The sequence below is a fragment of the Vicugna pacos genome, chromosome 33 (genome assembly GCF_048564905.1).
Source record: "Vicugna pacos chromosome 33, VicPac4, whole genome shotgun sequence".
In the NCBI taxonomy this organism is placed as follows: Eukaryota; Metazoa; Chordata; class Mammalia; order Artiodactyla; family Camelidae; genus Vicugna; species Vicugna pacos.
In genome coordinates, this window is record NC_133019.1 from 4,372,583 (window position 1) to 4,392,222 (window position 19,640).

General features: G+C 49.8%; 1 protein-coding gene across 3 annotated transcripts in view; it reads left to right on the forward strand.

Moving 5' to 3' along the window:
* Nucleotides 1-19,640, forward strand: part of ETS1 (ETS proto-oncogene 1, transcription factor) — a 118,973-nt gene that overhangs the window by 52,897 nt on the left and 46,436 nt on the right. The window contains exon 1 of one of the 3 annotated variants that reach the window (XM_072953743.1): nucleotides 4,354-4,800. The exons of the other annotated variants lie outside the window; for them this stretch is intronic. Within the exon in view, the coding sequence (XP_072809844.1) occupies nucleotides 4,719-4,800 (82 nt within the window). The 5' untranslated portion in view covers nucleotides 4,354-4,718. Of the gene's footprint in view, nucleotides 1-4,353; nucleotides 4,801-19,640 lie in introns of those variants that run through there. 3 annotated transcript variants of the gene reach the window in all.

Here is a 19,640-nt window from a genome sequence, read left to right on the forward strand (position 1 = left end):
TTTTTAAATTAGGCATGATCAGTCTCCTTATCTCTCCATGGAGACAGTTCCGGTAAATAGAGGGTCCAGGCTGCTCTGCGGAGAAGACTTCTATGTGATTTCTCCTATCTCCTACCTTCCGCTGGATCTCAGGGACGGCAACAATGACTTAACTTTAATTGAGCTCTTTTTTCTGACCTAGACACCGTGCTAATGATACGCACGCCTTATCTCATTTCATCCTCCAAACCACCCTGCTTTAAACAGGGAGGCACTGAGGCCCTAGGATTGTTTAAGTGACTGACATGTAGTCGCTCAGCTGCTCGGTTGGTACAGCTGGAATTTGAATCTGAGTCTTATTCCAGAGTCCACACCACTCCCTCTCATCTTGGTTTTATCATGGGGAGATTTCTCAGGGCCAACTGGCCCCCAGGCCCCCCCACCCCCTCCCAGCTTCCCTGCTAACTTATCGCTCATTGTTTATTGTACCTTCTGAACAATAGTTAATGAGTCTGTATTGCACGGCTGGGAGAGCCAGGGGTGATTTTATTCCCTGAAACAGAGATGAGGTTGTGACACAAAAAGGTTAAGTGGCTTTGGTGAGGTCACAGAGCCAGCGTGCAGCCAGCGACAGCACCGCTCCGAGGCCCCCTCCCCACCACCCGACTTGGGTTCCTGAGCTGACCCTAAGGCCTTTTGGCATCAGAGTTTAATTAAGAGAGTTCTTTTCATTTTCTCCAATTTTCCATTTTACTGCAGCTCCGTAATGGTAGCTATCGGAGCCCCGGGCATCTCTCTTCCCTCACCGGGCGTTTCAGTGACTCAACGTATCGCTCAGCAACCACTCGCTTCAGCGCCGAGCTGCAGAAGCCTGCTTCTGCGTGTGACGGGGGCTGCTGCCTTTTTCTCAGAGAAAGACAACCACAGACTCAACGCGGGCAGGTTGCTAATGGAGGACTTTTTTTTTTTTTCCAATCTTACATTTAAACCAGTAAATCAACATCTGTGAGTCATAAACTTGCTCTGGAGGAGCCGTTAGTGGTCTGAATGTTTTTGCACCTACCTCTAATAAAGCGCATTTTAGCGCAAAACACAGAGATTCTGCATTTTGTTGACGTTCAAGATTCAGGAAGTAGGCAAATAACTTATTCCAGCAGGCTCTGAAGAGGGAACGCCTGTTTTCCAGAATTATTTGAAATTGGTGTATTTTTCTATTTCTTTTTTATTGAGGTTGGGGTGGAGTTGAGGGAGGAGTGTAACAGAGAGAGTTTATGTTTTTTACATACTCCATGTTTTTGAGGGAATTCTTGTAAAATTGTGACTGTTTTCTTGATGTCATGAACGTCTAACTCCACACCCCCGTCCTCAACTCCTGCAGTCTTTTTTTTTTAAAACACCTTTGACGTGATGTTTCTAGTTTAAGGCATTTCAGCACTTGCTGGATGTAATGCCCTCAGTCTTGGGAACGTTTGAAAATACAATTCTGTTTTCTCCCAAGTGCAGGAGGAGCAGACTGCTGCGTTACAGGCAAAAGCAAAGTAGTTCCCTGGTTGATTTTTCTTGAGTGCCTCAAAAATCATATGTAGTCTTGAAACAACTTGCCCAAGTGGATGGAAGGCAAAGTTCAGCTGATCTTGTTTTGCTGGGGGGGGGAACTGACACACAAGTGAAACTGGGTGGACGTGGGCTGCTGGGAAGTAAAGCTTATTGCAGACAAAGGGCAGACCTGGAGGCAGAGTTGCTGATATTTTTAAGCTCATTTTCAGAAGCCATTGGGTATCAAACTCACTTAACCTTTGAATTAGAAAGACTTGGTCGCAAAGTAAAGGCCCCTAGAGACCAGGAAGTTGGTAGTTCATTATTCAACGCGTGTTTATTGAGTATCTGCAATGTGCCAGGCACTGGGGTAGGCCCTGTTTTTTAGGATGCGGTAAGAAAGATAGCATCTGAAGTCCATAAGAACGTTTAGAAAAACCTACTTGGGTCCCAAAGAGAATAAAAAATTTCATTTATCAAAATTGATCAGATTAATCAAGTGTGATCATTGAGGGCCTGATTGGATTATTCATATCTCAAATATGTCGAAATAATTTAACTCATCCACAGTAGTGCTCCTTGTCCAAAGTGAAATTTTCCCCAGATCTGAGGTCAGATGCATAACTTCTGATAACATCAGTATTCGCAATTGGCCTCCTGTAGCACTAACTTCCCTGGAGGTCTGTGGTGGCCCCTGGCCATCTCCCAAACCCCATTTCTTGATTTGCACATTCAAACATTTCCAGCTTCTGTGCTTCAGGTCTGGGTTAGAAAGGATGATTGACAACTTGAACTGTCATCTTTGAAGAATTGAAGGAATACATTCCTCATTGCTGGAATGGACAGTGTTTACGGGCTAATCGTGGCGGACTCTTTTAGTGTCTAACTTTTGTGGGTTTTAGCAACTGTGTTTAGGCTAGCCCGGGGAAGAAAGCTAAAGAACAGACTGGAGGAGAGAGACAGGACTTGCTCTGAGGAAGCTACGTTTGAAACAAGAGTCCTCACACCTGGATTAAAAAAACACCAGCACTGAAATTGACACAAAATCAATATAATAAAATTCCCCAGAGCAACTCCATTTGCACAGTTCTGATGTATTCACAGCGGGTAAGGCAGGATTGGCTCAAGGGTCTTTTCTTCGCTGCTCACTTGGATGCGTAAATGCACAATTCACCCCCTCAGCTTTCCTCAGGATCAGACGGGTCTGTTCTTGTTGTCTGAGGGCCAGCAGTGCTTTCTTTTGGAAACACAGCCGAATTACCACAATCCTTCAAAAATTAGGATGATCCTATTCAAGTTACTTTCCTCTGGTCGCTGGAGGAGGGGCATAATCTGGGGTTTGAACCAGCAGCCTGGCATTTCTCTCCTATTCCTGGCTCCTTCCCTCCTTTGTTGTGGGAAACCTGCAAGTTACTGATACTTCAAGGGGGCAAAACTGGGATTAGATGAAGGTAAACGGGTGTGTTAATACTTATCAGAGGCAGAGATTACAGTTACGGGCAAGTGGTGGGAGTTCAACCTATGCTTAGAAATCAGTATTGAAAATAGCTTTCTCTGAGGTTGTGCAGAAAGATTGCTGCTTAATCTTCTAGTTAATCGAAGATAGATATCAGAGCCTGGCTCCAGCTGTACATGGATGTGTCTACATTTGCACCTCTGTGTCTACATGTTGTTTTGTTAATTAGGCCAACGACCTCCATTTACGATAAGCACCGAACCAGTGGCAAATCACTAATTATGCAGGATCGTGCAGCAGTATCCAAACTGTCTGGACTTTCCAAATGGGAAAAGGGGCTGTGTATCGAGCGTCTGTCATGCACAATGGCGTCTGCAAATGGTGCGCTCCAGAAATTCAAAACCACAGAGCCTTGACGGCACGTTTTTGATGCTGGTGTTAGGTAGCTTGTCAGTTTTATCTAGCAGAGGAGAGTCTGAAACGAAAGACAAAAATTTGGTCAACGGTGACATAGAGGAGGAGAAAAACAGTTCTGCCTCGCACCCGTCCACTGCCGTAGGAAGCCCAAGGATGCCCGTGACTGGATTCTAGTTCGGGGGCCCTGTTCTTGGCTCTTCCAGTAAGACGCCGGGTCTTTGTTTCGGGGTCTCCAGGAGGCTGCCTTGGGCTTGATCCTTATGAAGGGCTGCTCTTGAGTGCCGCCCCCGTCATCTCTTAACTGATTTCTTAACGACTCCACGGGTGGGGAGGGGGTGGGCTCTGAAAAACTGAAGGCTCCTCCGGCGATACGGTCCCGATTCCTGACTCACTAACCGGCCCGACTCCAATATTCGCAGAGCTGTTGAGGACACTGGCTCGGAGCCCCCTGTGCCGGCTCGCACGCACGCCCCTCCGCCGCATGCCTCACGTCCTGTGTGTCAGTCTTTGTGAATGAAAGATGTACACGCACTGGGAAAACTATGCCGCTCCTGGGAGGGGGCGGGAGCGGGTGACCAAGTCGTCAAGAATGCGTGGAGAATCGGACGGACTTCCCCGAAGGGTCGAGGCAGCCGGGGCACCCCAGCCCGCCCGCCCGCTCGCCCGCTCCGGGCCCTTCCCGCCGGGGCGGTGGGCTCCGCGGCCCGCCGGCTCTGCGCGCAGCGGCCGGCGGCCGGGCCCCGGGGGCGCGGGGCGCGGCGGGCGCGGAGCTCCGCCCGGTCTTCCTTTCGGTTTGGGCCGCCGCCGACGATTGGCCGCGGGCCCCGGGCTCCGCCCCCGGCCGCGCCCGCCCCGCGCCCCCCCGCCCCCGCCCCGCCCCCCCCCCCGGCGGAGATCCTGGGGGGAGGGGGGGCCCGGCGCGCAGACCCAGGGCCCCGGCTCGGCGCCGCGAGGAACGCCCCAAAGAGGAGGGGAGAGCGGGCGGGCGAGGGAGGGAGAGCGCTCGGGAGAGCGAGGGCGAGGGCGAGCGCAGGCGGCTGCCCGCGGAGAGGAGGGAGCCGGGCGAGGACCAGGAGGGAGCCGGCCAGGCGCAGGCGAGGCGGGGACCGGGGCGCGCGCACTTTCCCGCAAAGTGCCAACTACCCGGGAGAGAGTTCCGGGCGCTCACCTTCTGGGCGCGGGGGAAAGTCAGCGGGAATTTGAGATTTTAGGGAAGAAGGTCCGATTCCCCCCGTCCCCTTTCCCCTGTTACTGATCCCCGTTAAAAAGAAAAGCAACAAGAATAACAGCAAACTTGCTCTAGTCCTGTCTGTCCCCCACTCCTCGCACCATGAAGGCGGCCGTCGATCTCAAACCGACTCTCACAATCATCAAGACGGAAAAAGTGGATCTGGAGCTTTTCCCCTCCCCGGGTGAGTGGTGACTGCCGAGCCCCCACCCCAGCTCTTGGCCAGAGGCCGGGGTCGCCTCCACTTCTCCTCCTTCGCCCTTCCTTTCCAGGAGGTGCGCGTCTGCCTGAGCTTCTGCCCCAGCGAGCGGGGCGATGCCGGTGGCAGCTGGAGAGGTACAGAGGCTGAGGAGGAGGGCTGTTGGTGGCCTGAGACCCGCGTTTGGGGGGTGGTATTTATTTTCACAGCTGTGTTTTTGTGAGTAGTGAGAAAAAGCTTACAGAATGTCTAGTACCCTCATTCCTGCTTTTTTATTTTTCCAAATGAGCCAGAACCCTCTGGCCCGATTCCTTAACGTTAGGTGGGTGGACACTGCCACCTAGGACATCACCCACTGACCTCGCGTCCCCCAGAATTGGAACTGGTTGGAGGGCCCTGGGTAGTGAGAGCCCAAACGTGTCTAACTGGCTGGCCTTCAAGCACATTTTCAATATCTTGCCTTCCCGTGCTCCCCTGTCACATGTCTCTGCTGTCTAGCTCCTGTTTTCTGGGTTGAGGACGAGGAGCTGGGAGGCAAGCTGAAATGACCATCTTAACTCCGGGAAACATCCCGAGTCTGAACAGGCAGATTCCTCACTTTATCCATCTTTCTAATCTGCTGTAAATTTGTCCCCTGGTACCAAAGATCTGTTAGACGAGGGAAGAGATTCCAGCACCAAACGTGACTTTAGGTCTTTGGTCATTGTGTTATCCAACTCTTGGGTTTGAAGGATTTGAGGAAGAAGGGGATAAGAAAGAAATTTCATTTTGTCTCGGACACGGCTTTTGGTGCTAAGCAGTTTAATGGACTTAAGCTCTCCCAAATTCTTGGAATCAGTGCGATTGGAGAAGAAAAGATGCTTTCCTTTAGGATAGGGAACTTCGAGGTATGCTTAGAGGTTAGTGATTTTTGGAGGTAAAGGTATATAGAAGGATGCAGGGAGAAGGCGATGCTTTCCGGAAAATAATGAATTGCAGTAACATGCTGCTCTGTTGTATCCGATTATCCATAAGTTTAGCTGCTGCTCCCATGGTTAACACTTCTCTGCCTCCGCCATAATTAGTTGCTTATTTTAACCCTTTCTTAATCTGCTTCAACTTTCAACACAAGCCAGACTGACATTTTGTCATTTGGAGATCCTTCAGAAATGTTAATAGAGACCCCATCCTCCCCTCTTAGACCTCCCAGTGTTCAAGCCTAGGGCTGCTCACTGGGAGGTGCAGGAAGACTAAGCCTGCTTGTTGTCACAGGGATGCTGAGATGAACCGTGGAGACATTTCAGGCGCTTAGAGCTACAGTTCTGAAATGATGATGCAGTGATGTTGGGTTTAGGGGTTCAGAGCAGCCGGCATAAATTCTGTCAGTCACAACTGAGTCAAACCATTTAAAGAAGTGAAAGGCTCATCTCAACGAATAGATCCTTCCCTTAAGTAGGGCTTGTTTATATGTGTGTTTACGGGGAAGAGACAGATTTGGTCGTCTGGGAAGTATCGTGCAGATTTGTCAGTCCAAGAACCTGCGATGGATTTGGTGTGCTGGGAGGGAAAAGGGCCCCTAACAATACATGGTTTAGATCACAGTAAGCAGCAGAAGGGTTTTTTTGGGGGTAGTAATGTAATAGTAAATATTAGAGACTTTACATATATGGTGCTGTTCTGTTGGTTATTGATAAAAATAAACCCCAAGCAAATAACTTTTCTTGGCTTTCCCATCTGTAAAATGGGGACAGTGAGGCCTAATGCTACAGTCATCACCCATTATAGTAAGTGCTTTTACAGTGCCTCTTTTGCAAAAAAGGTTTCCAAGCCACTGATTAAATTTTTGTCAGCAACCTTCAACACAAGAAAATTTCAACCGATTGAGTTGGGCAGCCTTCTGCCATTCATTGTAACGAGATTTGATTTCTGGTGCTATCTTGGGGAAAATAAAGAGAGAAACTTGAAAATATATATAGAATATAATAGCCAAGTGTGAGTTGATTATTTTCTGGCTGTTTAGTAGGATATACTTGAATATTATACCCATACCCCAGAAAGGGAAACAGAGGCACAGAGAAGGTCAGTTACTTCCCTAAGAATATCGAGTGAGCCAGCAGCTCAAGTGAAATATAGCCTTGTTTCTGCCTTCTCAGTGCACACTGCCTTGAGTAACACTGCAAGGCACCTCTGCAAAGCTTAGCAGAGAAACTTCAGTTGAGACTTCGACTTGCAGGTGCAGGGATGGAGGAAGCCTTGGCCCCGGGCCGCCTGCTTTTCTTGGTGGGAAAAGATACTGGCTGAGTGGGGATTTGCTCTGCCCGTCAGACCATATAGGATGTGTTTAAAGTTTAACTCCTCACAGTGTGGCTTTGTGTCCACAGCTGTGACTTAAATATTTGTCAGAATGATTCTTCGGGTTGTTTAGTTGCTTATGTGTGGAGACAACTAGTTTGGGAACTGATCTGGCTTAAATAATTAAACCGGGATTCTGCACCCCCTCCACCTAAAAGTGGCTAGGACATGATCAAGAACCTTTATTCACTTTTATTCTAGATTGAGACCTCACCGGAGTTTGACAGCTTTAAGTACCAAATTAACATAGGCTTGGAAATAACGCGGGAATTGAATTTTCCTTGCAAGTGCAAAGTTGGATATATCATGCTGACTGTAGTACAGGATAGCCAGGTTCTCAGATCTTAAATGGGTTAAAACAAACAAAGCCACTGAATGTCCATGGAGTTCCCTCCTGGTGTGGAGTTGCTGAGGAGGGGTGGAGGCTGGGTGCCAAAGCAAACACATTCCACAGCCGCTTAATTTTCTCTCTCCATCCTCACTCTGCCTTCTTGGTGAGGTGAGCATAATGCCCGGAGAAGAGGTGCTTGTTCTGGCTCTTTTACAAGACTGAGAGGATCAGCACCCCCCGCCCCCACCCCCGTCTGCCCCTCGGGGACCTGTTCTGTCCTCAGAGACAGGAAGGAGCTCTGCCCCTCTCCCAGCGCCTTTGGCCAGTCTTTGTATCTTCATCAGCGCAGACAAGGAAGAGGGGGCAGAGCTGCCAGGATTCCCCCACCCCAGACCATCTGCCAGTAGTGACCATGAGCCCAGGGCTGCAGAGCAGGGACCCTGGTGGCTTTGAATCTCAGTTCTGCCACTTCTCGCTGTGTGCCTTTGGACAAATTACTTAATCTCTCTGTGCTCCAGCTCCTGCACCTGTAAAATGAGTGCAATAATCGTCGTATGTCGCAGGGCTGAGGTGAGAATTAGGTCTGCTGCCGTGTGCCCATCACAGTGCTGACCCGTCATAACAACCAAAAAATGACCCTGGTGGCTGCAGAATTTCCAGGGGCCCTTGATATGTGTTGTAGGGGCTGCAGCTGCCTTGTGCACCTCCCCCAACCTCTTACTTGAGAGCCAAATAAGATTGAAGTTAAAGAGAAATTTTTCACCTGCCTCGCTGAGATCTCACGGCCCTGAAGCTCCATTCTGTGCTCCAGCAGCAAACAAAGCGAGCCAGGTAACTCTCAGTGTCGGAGCATCTCCAGGGCCTGGCTGTCGCTTACCGATGCAGGCATCAGTCAGCTACTCTGGGTGGCGGAGGTTGTCAGGGCCACCTCTGGGCAAGAAGGCCACCAAGATTAGGGGTGGGGGTCGGGGACTTTGTGTGGTTGATGGAAAAGTAGAGTTTTTTAGTTATGCAGGCTTGAGAAATGCATCGTGTCCAGTTATTATAAAGTACCTCACATCTTATTTATTTATTTGGTTGGCAAAGCTTGCATTCCTGGCATTTTTGGTTGGTTTGTGTTGCTGGTTTTTTTTTTTTTTTTTTTTTTTGTCTATGTAACTTTTTTCTTTCTTAAAGAGACCAGACCACCCTGTAGCGGGATCACCTCCCTCTAGGAGACAAACCAGCCCGTGGTCAGCCTCCCAGAGCCCCGTTTGCTCTGAGCTCCATCAAAATCCCTGCAAAACCAAGAGCTGGTTAGCGTAGGTCAGGGAGTTTTGAGAAAAGGAGGCTCCCTGTTGCAAAGAGCACAGATAAGTCAACACTGGCCACAGCGACAGTGTAATGACAGCTATCTCTGCTTTGCGGGGTGAGGAACCCAAGGCTGTGTTGGCACCCCCTGAGCTTGCAATGAAGGTAGAGTCTTGCCAGTCACAAGTGGCGAGCATGTTTCTTATTTATTTATTTATTTACTTTAACAGAGGTGCTGGGGCTTGAACCCAGGACCTCGTGCACGTAAGCACGCGCTCTACCGCTGAACTGTACCCACCCCCCGGGATATTTCTGAAACACATATTGAGCCTGCGTTGTGTGCCAGGCTCTTTCACACTTCACAACAGCTCTAGGGGGTGGGGACCTCCTAGTCTGTCCGTTTTCAGATGAGGCTGGTGAGATCCAGAGAAACGTCTGATTTGTTCAAGGCCACACTGTTAGAAACTTGAAAACTGAGGAGCTCTTGCAAGCATTTTCTGCCTAAAATAAAGCATCGTGTTACTCACAGAAACTTGGGGAATTTAAGGAGGGGGAAGGAGATGGCACTGGTGGTCAGTGCTTTGGGGGTTCAGGGGCCCCTGCTATCCTGCACGACTCCTCTGAGCCTGGGGAAAGGGCCTGTCCCACACGCTCTCTCCCCGGGCCTGGCAGTCCAGGTAATGTTGATTTAAGAAGATGTTTGAAGGTTTGAGCAATGCTTGCCTGATATCCCCAAGCAGAGAACCAGGCTCCTTGGTTTTCTGATGTCTTCCAGATGGAGTCAGTTCTCTTACAGGTGAGGATGCGATTATGTTCACTTTCAAGTTCACATCCTTCCCAGAGCCTCCTGATGTTTCCCTGTTTTACTTCTTTCATCACCAGCACAGCTCTGCACTTAATGTCACCCATGATCTGGGTGACCAGAGACCCTGATCAGCAGCTGGCTCATTTTCTTAGCACAGATGTAATTTAATTTTCCTTCTTGCAAGGAGGCCATAGGTACCTACACTTGTGGTCTGCACAGCAAACAAGTCTTATTTTTCCTGCCCTGAAGTGTAGGGTTTTTACATCCATCTCATTGGCCGGGGCACCTTGTTTGTAGCTGTTCTGGCACAAGGAGGCGAGTCGAGCCCGGGACCCTACCTGCAGACCTGCCCGCCCTCCACGCTCACCGCTGAGAGAGAAGCCAGCAGACTCCCTGGCGACTTGTCCATGGGTCTCAGTTCCTCTTTTACTGCCTCATGGGGAGCATTTTCTCCAAACAATGAATCCCCGTGGGCCCACACAGGCATCACAGAGAGGAATTTGTCCGTTCCCAACACAGGCCCGACGTTTTTTATCTGGCTGCTCCACAGTGACGTGCTGGCCCATTTTCCCTGCCCAGACGGAACTGGCCTCCCTGTTCACAGCACTGCAGGGCCACCCTTTGCCTCCAGCTGTTGAGTTCTTCTTCGCTAGGGGGAGGAATGTCAAGACAATTCCCCATCGATCGTTTCTACTTGTCATGTATCTGTGGCTACATTTTGCTTTTTCTCAGTTAGTTTGAAGAGATCTTTACTTTTCAGATGGCCAGAAGATGTTTTTCAAATTGCCTACACGGGCTGTTTCTCCTTGGCTACTTTCCTGAAGCTCTGTGCCTGTCTGTGCCACCTTTTCTTTCCCTTGTGTAGTTGACCGTCTCCACGCAGACACAGAAAGAAACTGATCTGCAGTGTAGGTTCAGTAGATGATCCAGTTTCACTGTCAGGGCGCCGTGCTTACAGACATAATGCAAATACTGCTGTCCAAGCTGTAAGTGTTTATTGATTCTTTGGTCAACTTCGTCATATTTCCCAGGTGCTTTCCAGTTTCTGCTGCTTGGGGCCAAGCCTGTCACTGGACCCTGGAAAGGGGGCTTCTTACTGCCCCTCAGCTTTGTTCCCATGGTTCTTTTCTGTAGTATTTGATTCTGTCTCAGAATTGTAAGCTATTGACCCAGATGGTGCTTTAAGACCCCACATAGCATTGGAAGGTTTTAGGCTCTTGGATTTCAGATCTTGGTGGTGTGTACATAGGGAGAGCATAGAATTTACCATCCAAACTGGGACCCTTTTGAGGGTGCGATGGGTGCTTTAATAATTACACCAGAATGACGAATAGACCTAAACTAGGACTCTCTCCAGAGGTGAAGTGCCCACTGTGTAGCTAATGAATTAAATAATCTTTATGTTGTCTACTCAATTGCTAATCTTAGGGTTCCGGCCATCCAAAGTAAGCTCAAAGGACCAGATAAAGAGTTAGAAGAAATTCAAGTTCAGTGTGGTTTCCCCCAACCATAAGTTATATTTTTAAATGTGTTTTTGACACATAATGTAGTATTTCTCAGTGCCTGAGAAACAACTAAAAATCAACCTCAAGTGAGTTCACTGCAAGCATTTGAAACCTCTTGGTAGCTCTGGGTAGCTCTGCTAAGCTGTTGATTTTTGCTTTGCAAGGTTCTGCGGAGAAACTGTAAACTATGCATGTAGGGTGTGTGTGTGAGTGTGCGTGTGTCTGTGTGTGTGTGAGAAAAGGAACTTTTGAGTCAGGGGAAATGGCATCATTACACAAGTGAAGACAATTTAAATTTTTTTTTTTTTGCTGTGTTTTGATGTTTATCCAAGATGAGAGGGTTTCTGTGAGAATCAACAGGGGCAGAAATAATTTTTTTTGGTATCATTAAGTCAAAAAGCAAGCCCTCAGTTCTCCAGGTGAGGAGGAGGGGAATGGTGGCTTCCACTGCAACACCTGTTTGGGCTAAAAAAGAAGAGAAATGACAGGAAAAGTGGAAGAAAGTACGAAAGAATTAATGAAAGAATGAAAGGAAATGGTGAAAAAAGCAATCAAAGAATTGAAGTGCCTTTTCACAGACTTTTAGCAAAATCCTCATACGGACCAGGTGTTGCCCTCGGGTAGGCGTTTTGGTCCGCGGTGGCCAGGCGGGTGCTCTTGGGTCTGCCGTTTCCCCTCTTTGTCTCTGTGAGCACTTCTGAGCACTTTACACCCTGCGGGGCTGTACAGTGGACCCGCGCAACCCGGATGAAGTGTTCCCTGGGCTCCAGGTGCTTTTGTGGCTGAGAGTATGGAGGCCCGTCATCTGAACCCATAGAGGTATGCGTGGGTCAGTGATTATTTTTATGTTCTGTGCCGGTTGGTCCCTTTCTTCCAACGGTCCCAGGCTAGAATAATTTCATGGGGCGGCTTCAGGGAGACTGTGGGCATTTCAGAAGCATTTGAAGGAGGCATAAAAACAAGGGAGGATTATTTGAGATAGAGAGGACAGCCTGAGAAGGATGCTGAAAGTGTGGCGTGAAAGAAAGGCTTACATAAATATGAAGAAAACTACCTTGATTGTGGAAAAGGAAGAGAGAGAGGGACTGTGAAGCCAGGATCTGTGTGAGAGCATTTTGAATCTCAGGATGAATTTTGCCTTTGAAAGTAGGGAGATTTTAAGGACAGAGCTGTGTTATTGAAAAGGCTTCTGAGAGAGGTGATTTTTTTTTTTTTGGTTGCATCACTTTACCTCCCACTCATACTGTTAGTTGTTAAAACCTCTGTATCAGTTCATCAGAATAAGCGTTAAACCTCAGAGAAGATGACAAAATCAATCAGGTACATATTTTTAAGGTACAAATGGAAAATAAAGAATCTAGGTCAGGCCGGGGAGCTCCTAACGCTGGTGCGTGCTCGTAGATACCTGGTTTTTGGAGTGTGTCTTCAGGGACCTCTCCTATGTGCTGGGCCCTATAGCCGCTCTCAATTAGGGACATTTTTTTGTGCAGTTACAGTTTTGTGCCAGGATAGTTGCTGTCATGACTTATCGCTCATGGGAGTGTGTTCTTGAGTCTGGTTTTAAAACACCCCTCAGAAGACGCACCACAGGGCGTTTTCAGGGGAAGAGCCTCCCCGTGCAGTGGTGATTTATTCCTTTTCCTGTCTGCCGGCTATTCCCTGCCGAGGGCCCGAGCTCATCCTGTGTGCCATGCGTGGGTTGTCTCATGTCACTGAAGTGGCGATTCAGTGCTTGGGGGGCCGGCGAGGGCTCGCGGACGGTAAGGGGAGACTCGGTAGCACACTGGGAAACCGTTCTGTGCACAAAGTAAGTCGAGTGTCCCGTCTGGGGGACCTGTCACCACCCGGAGGCTCAGGAGGCCCGGATTCAGTTCGTCTGTGTGGCCTTGAACAAGTCATTTTTCTGGACCTCATGATCTTCATGAGTCAAATAAATTCACTGGAGAAGATGGCTTGTAAGTCTTCCCTCATCACTGATCTTGTGTGACTCTAGGTAACGGTGCAAAACACGAAGGCCTGGAGAGAGCGCCGCATGGCATTGAAGAGGCAGACGGAGTGGAGATGTTCTTCTGGCCTCCACCTGCTATTGCTCACAGTTCTGTCGCTGGGAGGATTTTGTGTCGATTTGTGAAGGTTAATTTTCACGGAGAGGGGCGTTAGGCACTGTGACAGGCCCTGCTGACAGTGGGAGAGCCACATCGCCCTGGGGGTAACACTGGACCAGGGGTCATACCTCCCTCTGGGTCTCCCTCCGTGAGCCAGCTTCGTTCTTCCAGCCGCCTCCGCTAACTTGCAGCGGGAAGCAGCTCCAGCGCGGGGTGGGCGGCGGGGCAGGCCGTGTGGGCCGGGGGTCCAGGAGGTCAGGCGGTGGGTCCCAGCCGCATCGCATCCTCAGGGCCGGCCGTGTGGTCTGAGCCCCAGCTGCTTCCCTCCGCCAGCCCTTCCCCGTGCGCTGCCCTGGGCACCCACTTCGCCTCCTGCAGCGCAAATGCCTTTTGCTCAAAGCCCCCCGGAGCCTCTTCCTGCCCCAGCCCGTGAGTGGAGCCCCCCCTCCCCGCCGCCTCCTGTTTGCAGGGAGGGCAGGGCCTGGCCACGGGCGGCTGGGCCCTCGGGTCCACGGGCGCTGGCGGCCCTGGGGGCAGACAAGACCCCACCTGCTCTGGATTCCCCGGAGTCCAGAAGGCTGCGAGTGTGCGCCGGGTGTGGTGGGCGCAGGCCGCTTGCCTTTCAGAGGCCACGCTCAGAGCCGTAGGGGTGCGCGGCCTGCACACCTTCTTATCTGAAGATCGGGTTCTTGGCGCGCTACCTGCGTTTTGAGACAGATCCAGCACAGCAGGGACCTGCGATCAGCGTGCCAGTTTCGGGGAAAGATAAGGAAAGCTGCCCCGGAGAACAGGGTAGAGTTGATCCGCTTGAAACTGTGTCGACATCTCTCATCTCATCTTTACTTTTTGTTTTGTTTCTTCTTTCCTGTAAGTTATTGGGCACCAGCTTATGAACGTGGTGCCTTATTAACGCACTGAGAACCTCATTATTTTACCCTAATCCCTAAGTATTGTTCCCATCTCTCTGATGAAGAAACAGAGGTTAAACAGTGTGCCCGAGGCCACGTAGCAGGTGAGTGGAGTTTAGATTCAAGGCCAGCCGTGGCTGACTCCAGAGTGCCCTGTCTGCTGCCTTCACCCTTCTCAGAAATATTCGGCTGTTTGTTGAACTTGGGGAAATATTAAGGCCTGTTTGTGCAGATTATTTACCAGTTCATTTATTGCTTGGTTATCATTGGTAGCATTTGCAGTCTGACAGGTGACGTGGCCACATCCGAAGCTCCTGGTCGTCCTCTGCACTATGGATGTGCTACACGCGGGGAAGTCGAGGCCCAGTTGTGACTCCGAGTTTCTTTCCCAAGGTTACCTGGTAGATAAGTGGCAGAGTTAGCGCACGGAGCTGGAATTCTCCAAATCGCCTGACATTTCTGTTCAGTGACACACATTTAAAATATTTATTTCTTTGACGTGATGAGTACGTGGGGCCCTCGCATTACTACTATCACTGCCACTACTAAACCTTCGCTCGAGGTGGAGGTGTTAACGAGGCACCCTCGGCTCCTTTGCCGACGTTAGATCTCCCTGCGTGTTTTATGTAGTTAGTGGGGCCTGTGTACACAGTTGGCTAATTATGCAGCTTTGAGTGTGTTGTGCAGATCACTGTGATATAGTACCTGGAAAGTTTGCACAACTTTCCATGATGCCAAACCACTGGCCAAACCTTAAGTAGGATGTCAGGCTAGTCCCTTCTCAAGAAGTTTAAAAAAAAAAAAAAAGCTAAGTTGACCCCACAGGCTACTAGATAAATATGCAATTTCTCTTGAGGGTAGGTTCATCTTGGACTTTTGAGAAACAATTTTTTTTTTCATCTAAAGAGTTTTGAAAAGAATTCCTGTCCAACCTCTGTTTTCCTTGGTTGAAATATATGCATGTTGCTGTGGTCTGCTGAGCCTCAGTTTACCCTTTTTAGCAAACGAGGCCCATTTTAATGATGAGCGGGAACTTCAGGGAGCTGGCAGAGCACTTCAGAATAAAAACCAAACTAACCCCCAGAAAACTCTGCACCTCATAACTGTGTGTTATGGGAAAGAGTGGTGCCCAAAAGGCGAACGAGGATTACATTTCAGACGAGTGATTTGTTGCCCCTGTTGGTTTCCGTTAGGGGCGGGGCTTTCTCTGGGGCCCTGGGTTTACACACTCTGGGTTTAGCAAAGATGAACTAGATTATTCCCCAACTCGATGTGTTGTTCCCTCCCAAATAAAATAAGTCTCCTCCCCCTCCCTGTTTCGGTCCTTCTGGAAGCCAGAACGTTCCGGGGCCAAAGGACAGCTTGTTACAGGCAGACGTACTCCCTTGGCATGTCGCTGCTTCCTTGGGGGTGACTTCAGGCCTAAAAAGCCAGCCGTGCCCTCTGGGGCCTCTGGATTTTGGGGGAAGAGGCGATGGGAATGGGCGTACAGGGACGTACCCCTGATGGCAGCAAAAATTGGAGATGGTAGTTTTAAATTTAGCCTTTTTAGATCTGGGCACTAATTTAAATTTTGTTAGGAAAACGTAGGCTTGTAAAGGAAATCTTAGTGTGGCTGCAAAGTGTGTGTCTCCTCCTCAAACTAGGGTTCAGGCTGTGGCTTGGTGAGGCTTTTCTGTCAGGCCTGTGGAGTCTTTGGTTCCCCCTTTGCCTGCTCTGAGCACTTTCTATGCAGACAGCTGGACGGGTTCACCTAGAGAGGTGGCCATCCTTTTACCTTTTATCGCCTGGTGTGAGAATCACCATGCCTGCGGCTGTTTTGAGGGTGAGCTGCCAGCTTTTAGCCACATCTCTGGATTCTTCTGGAGGCAGGCTGTTCCTCGTGAGTGAGCTGCCTCCTCTGGAAGACGGTGGAAGCGTTAACGAGCTCACGTTTACCGAGTACTCTGGAGGCGCCCGCGCTGCAAGGTGGTGCTATTCAGTCAGTGGGAGCTGTGATACAGAGCGGCTGTGCTCTGCGGGTGAGTCACGTGCGTGTGCGCAGGAAGCGCATCCTTGATTTCACAGAAGATCAAGAGTTCAATCTCACACCCTCCTTGCCTCCTCATGGACACCAAATGTTCTTGTAACTGCTGGGGGCTGGTTTTTCATCCCTGGACATCTCAGTGCTTCAGTTTGGAGGCATGAGAGAAGTGAAACTAGTCACTCTAGAGTGCCTGCTGTGTGCGGGGCACTTTGCACAGTGCTTCACACAAATGACCACCTTCTTTAAACAACCCTACGATGCGGGTGGTTTTTTTTTTTTAATTTTTATTAAAAATTTTTTTTTCATTGAAGTATAGTTGATATTCCATAGTATGTAAGTCTGACAGGTGTACACCATGGTGACTCACAGGTTTTAAAGGTTATTCTCCATGTATAGTGAATATAGAACACTGATGGTAACCCCTGTGTGGCACAGCATCTCCTTGTAGCTTATTTCATACAGAATGGTTTGTACCAAGATTGGTGTTTTAATCCCCATTATGACGAGAAGAAACTGAGTCTCACAGAGTTTCAAATAGTCTTCCCAAGCCCCTAGAACTTTCAAGTCATCAGTTTAAACTTAGATCTTTCTAATCACAAAGACCACCAACTTAGAGTCAGTTTGGAGAGAAAGTTTGCTTATGTCCCCGTCAGAGGCTTTGGTTCTGGGCGCACCCTCCTGTGCAGCGTGCTCTTTCAGGTCCCCATCATTACCAGGCTGAGGAAGAAAATGTCCAGTGTGTCTCTAAGTGTAGACCACTGGGATGGGCACACAGAGAGAAAGCTGAAAAAGCCGCTCACATAATTTCCACTGTGCATTTTCAAATTCAGAGTGGACAAATGAAAAAGGGTACCTAAGTTTATTAATCTTGCACAGAGGATTGGTGCTTTGGCCCCCATTTTCCAGATTGGGCAATTGAGGAATGAAGTAAAGGCTCCACTTGTGCTTGGAGATCTTCCAGGGAGGGGCTGTTCCGAGGCACACGGCTTGGCCTGGAGGCCTCTTGATGCAACAGGAGTGTTTGTAGCAAAATAAACACACACATGGAATGAATCAATGTCTACATGATGGACCTGGAGTTAACCTCTGATTCAGCTGGAGATTTTTTTTTTTAAATAAAGTATCTCTTTCTTTCTGGCTTTCTGAAGGCCTCTCTTTGGGGAGCCTTGTGGCTTTAATGCCCTCACCTGTGATGGATGGGCTGATGGGAGCAACATGAACTCCCAGACTGGCTGCAGGGTCTCCAGCGCGTTTTGGGTGCTGATGACAAAACAGTGACTTTGTTTTTTTAGGGCCCTGGGAACTTGCTGCTGGATTCACAGGTTCTGGTCAGCTTGAACTGCCACAGGCCTGCTGCGGACAGCGCGCGGGGACCAAGGGCGAGTCTGGTCTCAGAGGTCCCAGCTGCCTTCTTTGTAGGAAGAGAACCTTCTCTGGGTTTTCGTGGGCAAATCAGTGCCAAGGAATTAGTATTTGAATTTCCCAAAGCCGGTGCGAGACACGCAGGAGGCTGCTCCCACACAAACCAGCCACGAATCTATTTGAGAATCTGCTCCAAATTCCTGTGGGCATGGAGCCTAGGTGCTGGACGCCTTTATTGTAATTGGTGTTTGGTCCTTATATTCGTCAGGTGGTCTGTTTCTGCCACAGGTTTCTTAGCATGGCCTTAAGATACAGGTAAATTCTCTTCCCATTTGGTGGCTGAGACTTCATGGTCACAGGGATGGGATCTACATTTGAGTCACTCCAAGAAAGTCCTCTTTGTCCCCAAATCCCACAGCCCCTCGTTCCTTACGTTGGCTGTGATGCCAGCCGTGTGTCTTGCAAAGACAGGGTTTAGAGGTGAGCCACCCACCCCTGCCTCTGAATTTTCTGCTTGCTAGTTTGTCTTTAGGCAGAGGATTCAACTTCCCTAAGCCTTCCCTGTCCCATCCTTATAATAGGGGTCATCAGAAAGAGCCTTCAGGGCCATGGGAAGGCTTCGTGGTAAATCCTGTGAGATGCTTTCTCAGTGACGCAGGCTCTCACAGATGGGGTGTTAGCCTTACGTCTTGTGGGCCGCTGTTTCTGTACCAATGCTCTTTGCTGACGGTGCTGTTGCTACTTCGGTGGTTGTTAGGACTGTGGTTACTGTTAACCTGGTTACAGAAAATTTTCCACTCAGCACCCCCATAACCAAGTGGGCCAGAGCTGTCCCTGTGGCCAGCGGCAGTGTTTTCTTCCTCTCACACATGCTTAGCAAGCTGGAGTTAGGCCTCGGGCCCCAGTTCTGACTGCAGCATCATCTTCAGGTCAGCAGGGCTGGCTCTTGGCATGATCCTTATCAGGAGATAGAATGACTTTAATTGCTGAAATACTCTGCTCTTTGCCTGAGTCCTTTCTTCTCGGGGAGTGACCTAGGCACCTGAGATGTAGGAGGAAGCCACTACCACCCGTCCGTGCAGCCAGCCCGGGGCGGGGCCGCGTCCTCCCGACGGTCCCCTCCCCGTGGATCCACTCGGCAGCTTCCTGAGGACAAGCCTGAGGGCTGAAAAAGCCCACTGGCCTTGCTTTCTCCTCCACACCCCCTGTCCCTTCGGTCCCCAAGCAAATGCCCAGGAGACCCTCCCAGTTCTAGCTGACTTCCGCTAAAGCACTTTGCAACTGAAGATGCCTTCGGGCACCGTGAGCTCTGCAGTCTGCCCCTTGCCAACTGCAGTGGTTGGTTTACAGCCAGAGTCTGGCACCTGGAAAAGGAGATCCTGTGTCTTTAAACAGCTGTGTGTAAATGCGCTTGCTAATCCAGTGACTAATTCAGTATATCATAAGGCAGCAACGAGCAGGCTGCCAGGGCAGGGCTGTGTCCCAACTGGAGAAGTGTGTAAGGCTCAGAAAATTATTTCTAGAATTCTGCCGCACCACTCATCTCTGGAATGGACTCAGCATCTCATCTGTCTGTTCCCTGCACGGAGTCAACTTCTCTGGGTTCCGGTCCTGCTCCCGCCTGCCCCTGCCCCCGCTCTGGTCCTGGGGTCAGTTTATTTACTCATCTGAGGGTGGAGCTGGCGCTCAGTCTGAGTCAGGGCTGGGGAACCAATCAGAACTGCTCTGGGGCATTCCAGGGGCCCAAACTCATGATCCCTCTTGGAAAAGAATTTTCCAAAAGATCCCCTTTGGTCATGGTGTGGTGACTGCACCTTTCTGGGTTCGTGGCCAGGGAGCTTGGTCTGGTGTTTTTTGCCCGAAGCCCTTTTCTGTCTGCCCCTCCTTTTCTCCCTCCAGGGGCTGGGGGAGAAGCCTCCAGAAAGAGCCCGGTCTGATGGAGACGTCTTTCTCCTGCAAGCCTTAGACATAGAAATATATAGATGCTAATGCCACTTGAAGGGAGTGTGGGGGCGGCCTCTTCTGGGGACCGGTTTGGTTTAGGGGAACTTGAGGTCCTCTGCTTGTCTCCTGGAGTCTGTGGCCCTCCCTCTCAATCCTCGTGTAAATGGCCCCAGAAGTTGCAGACACCAGGTGTCCACCTCTGGAAATGACCTTGGCCA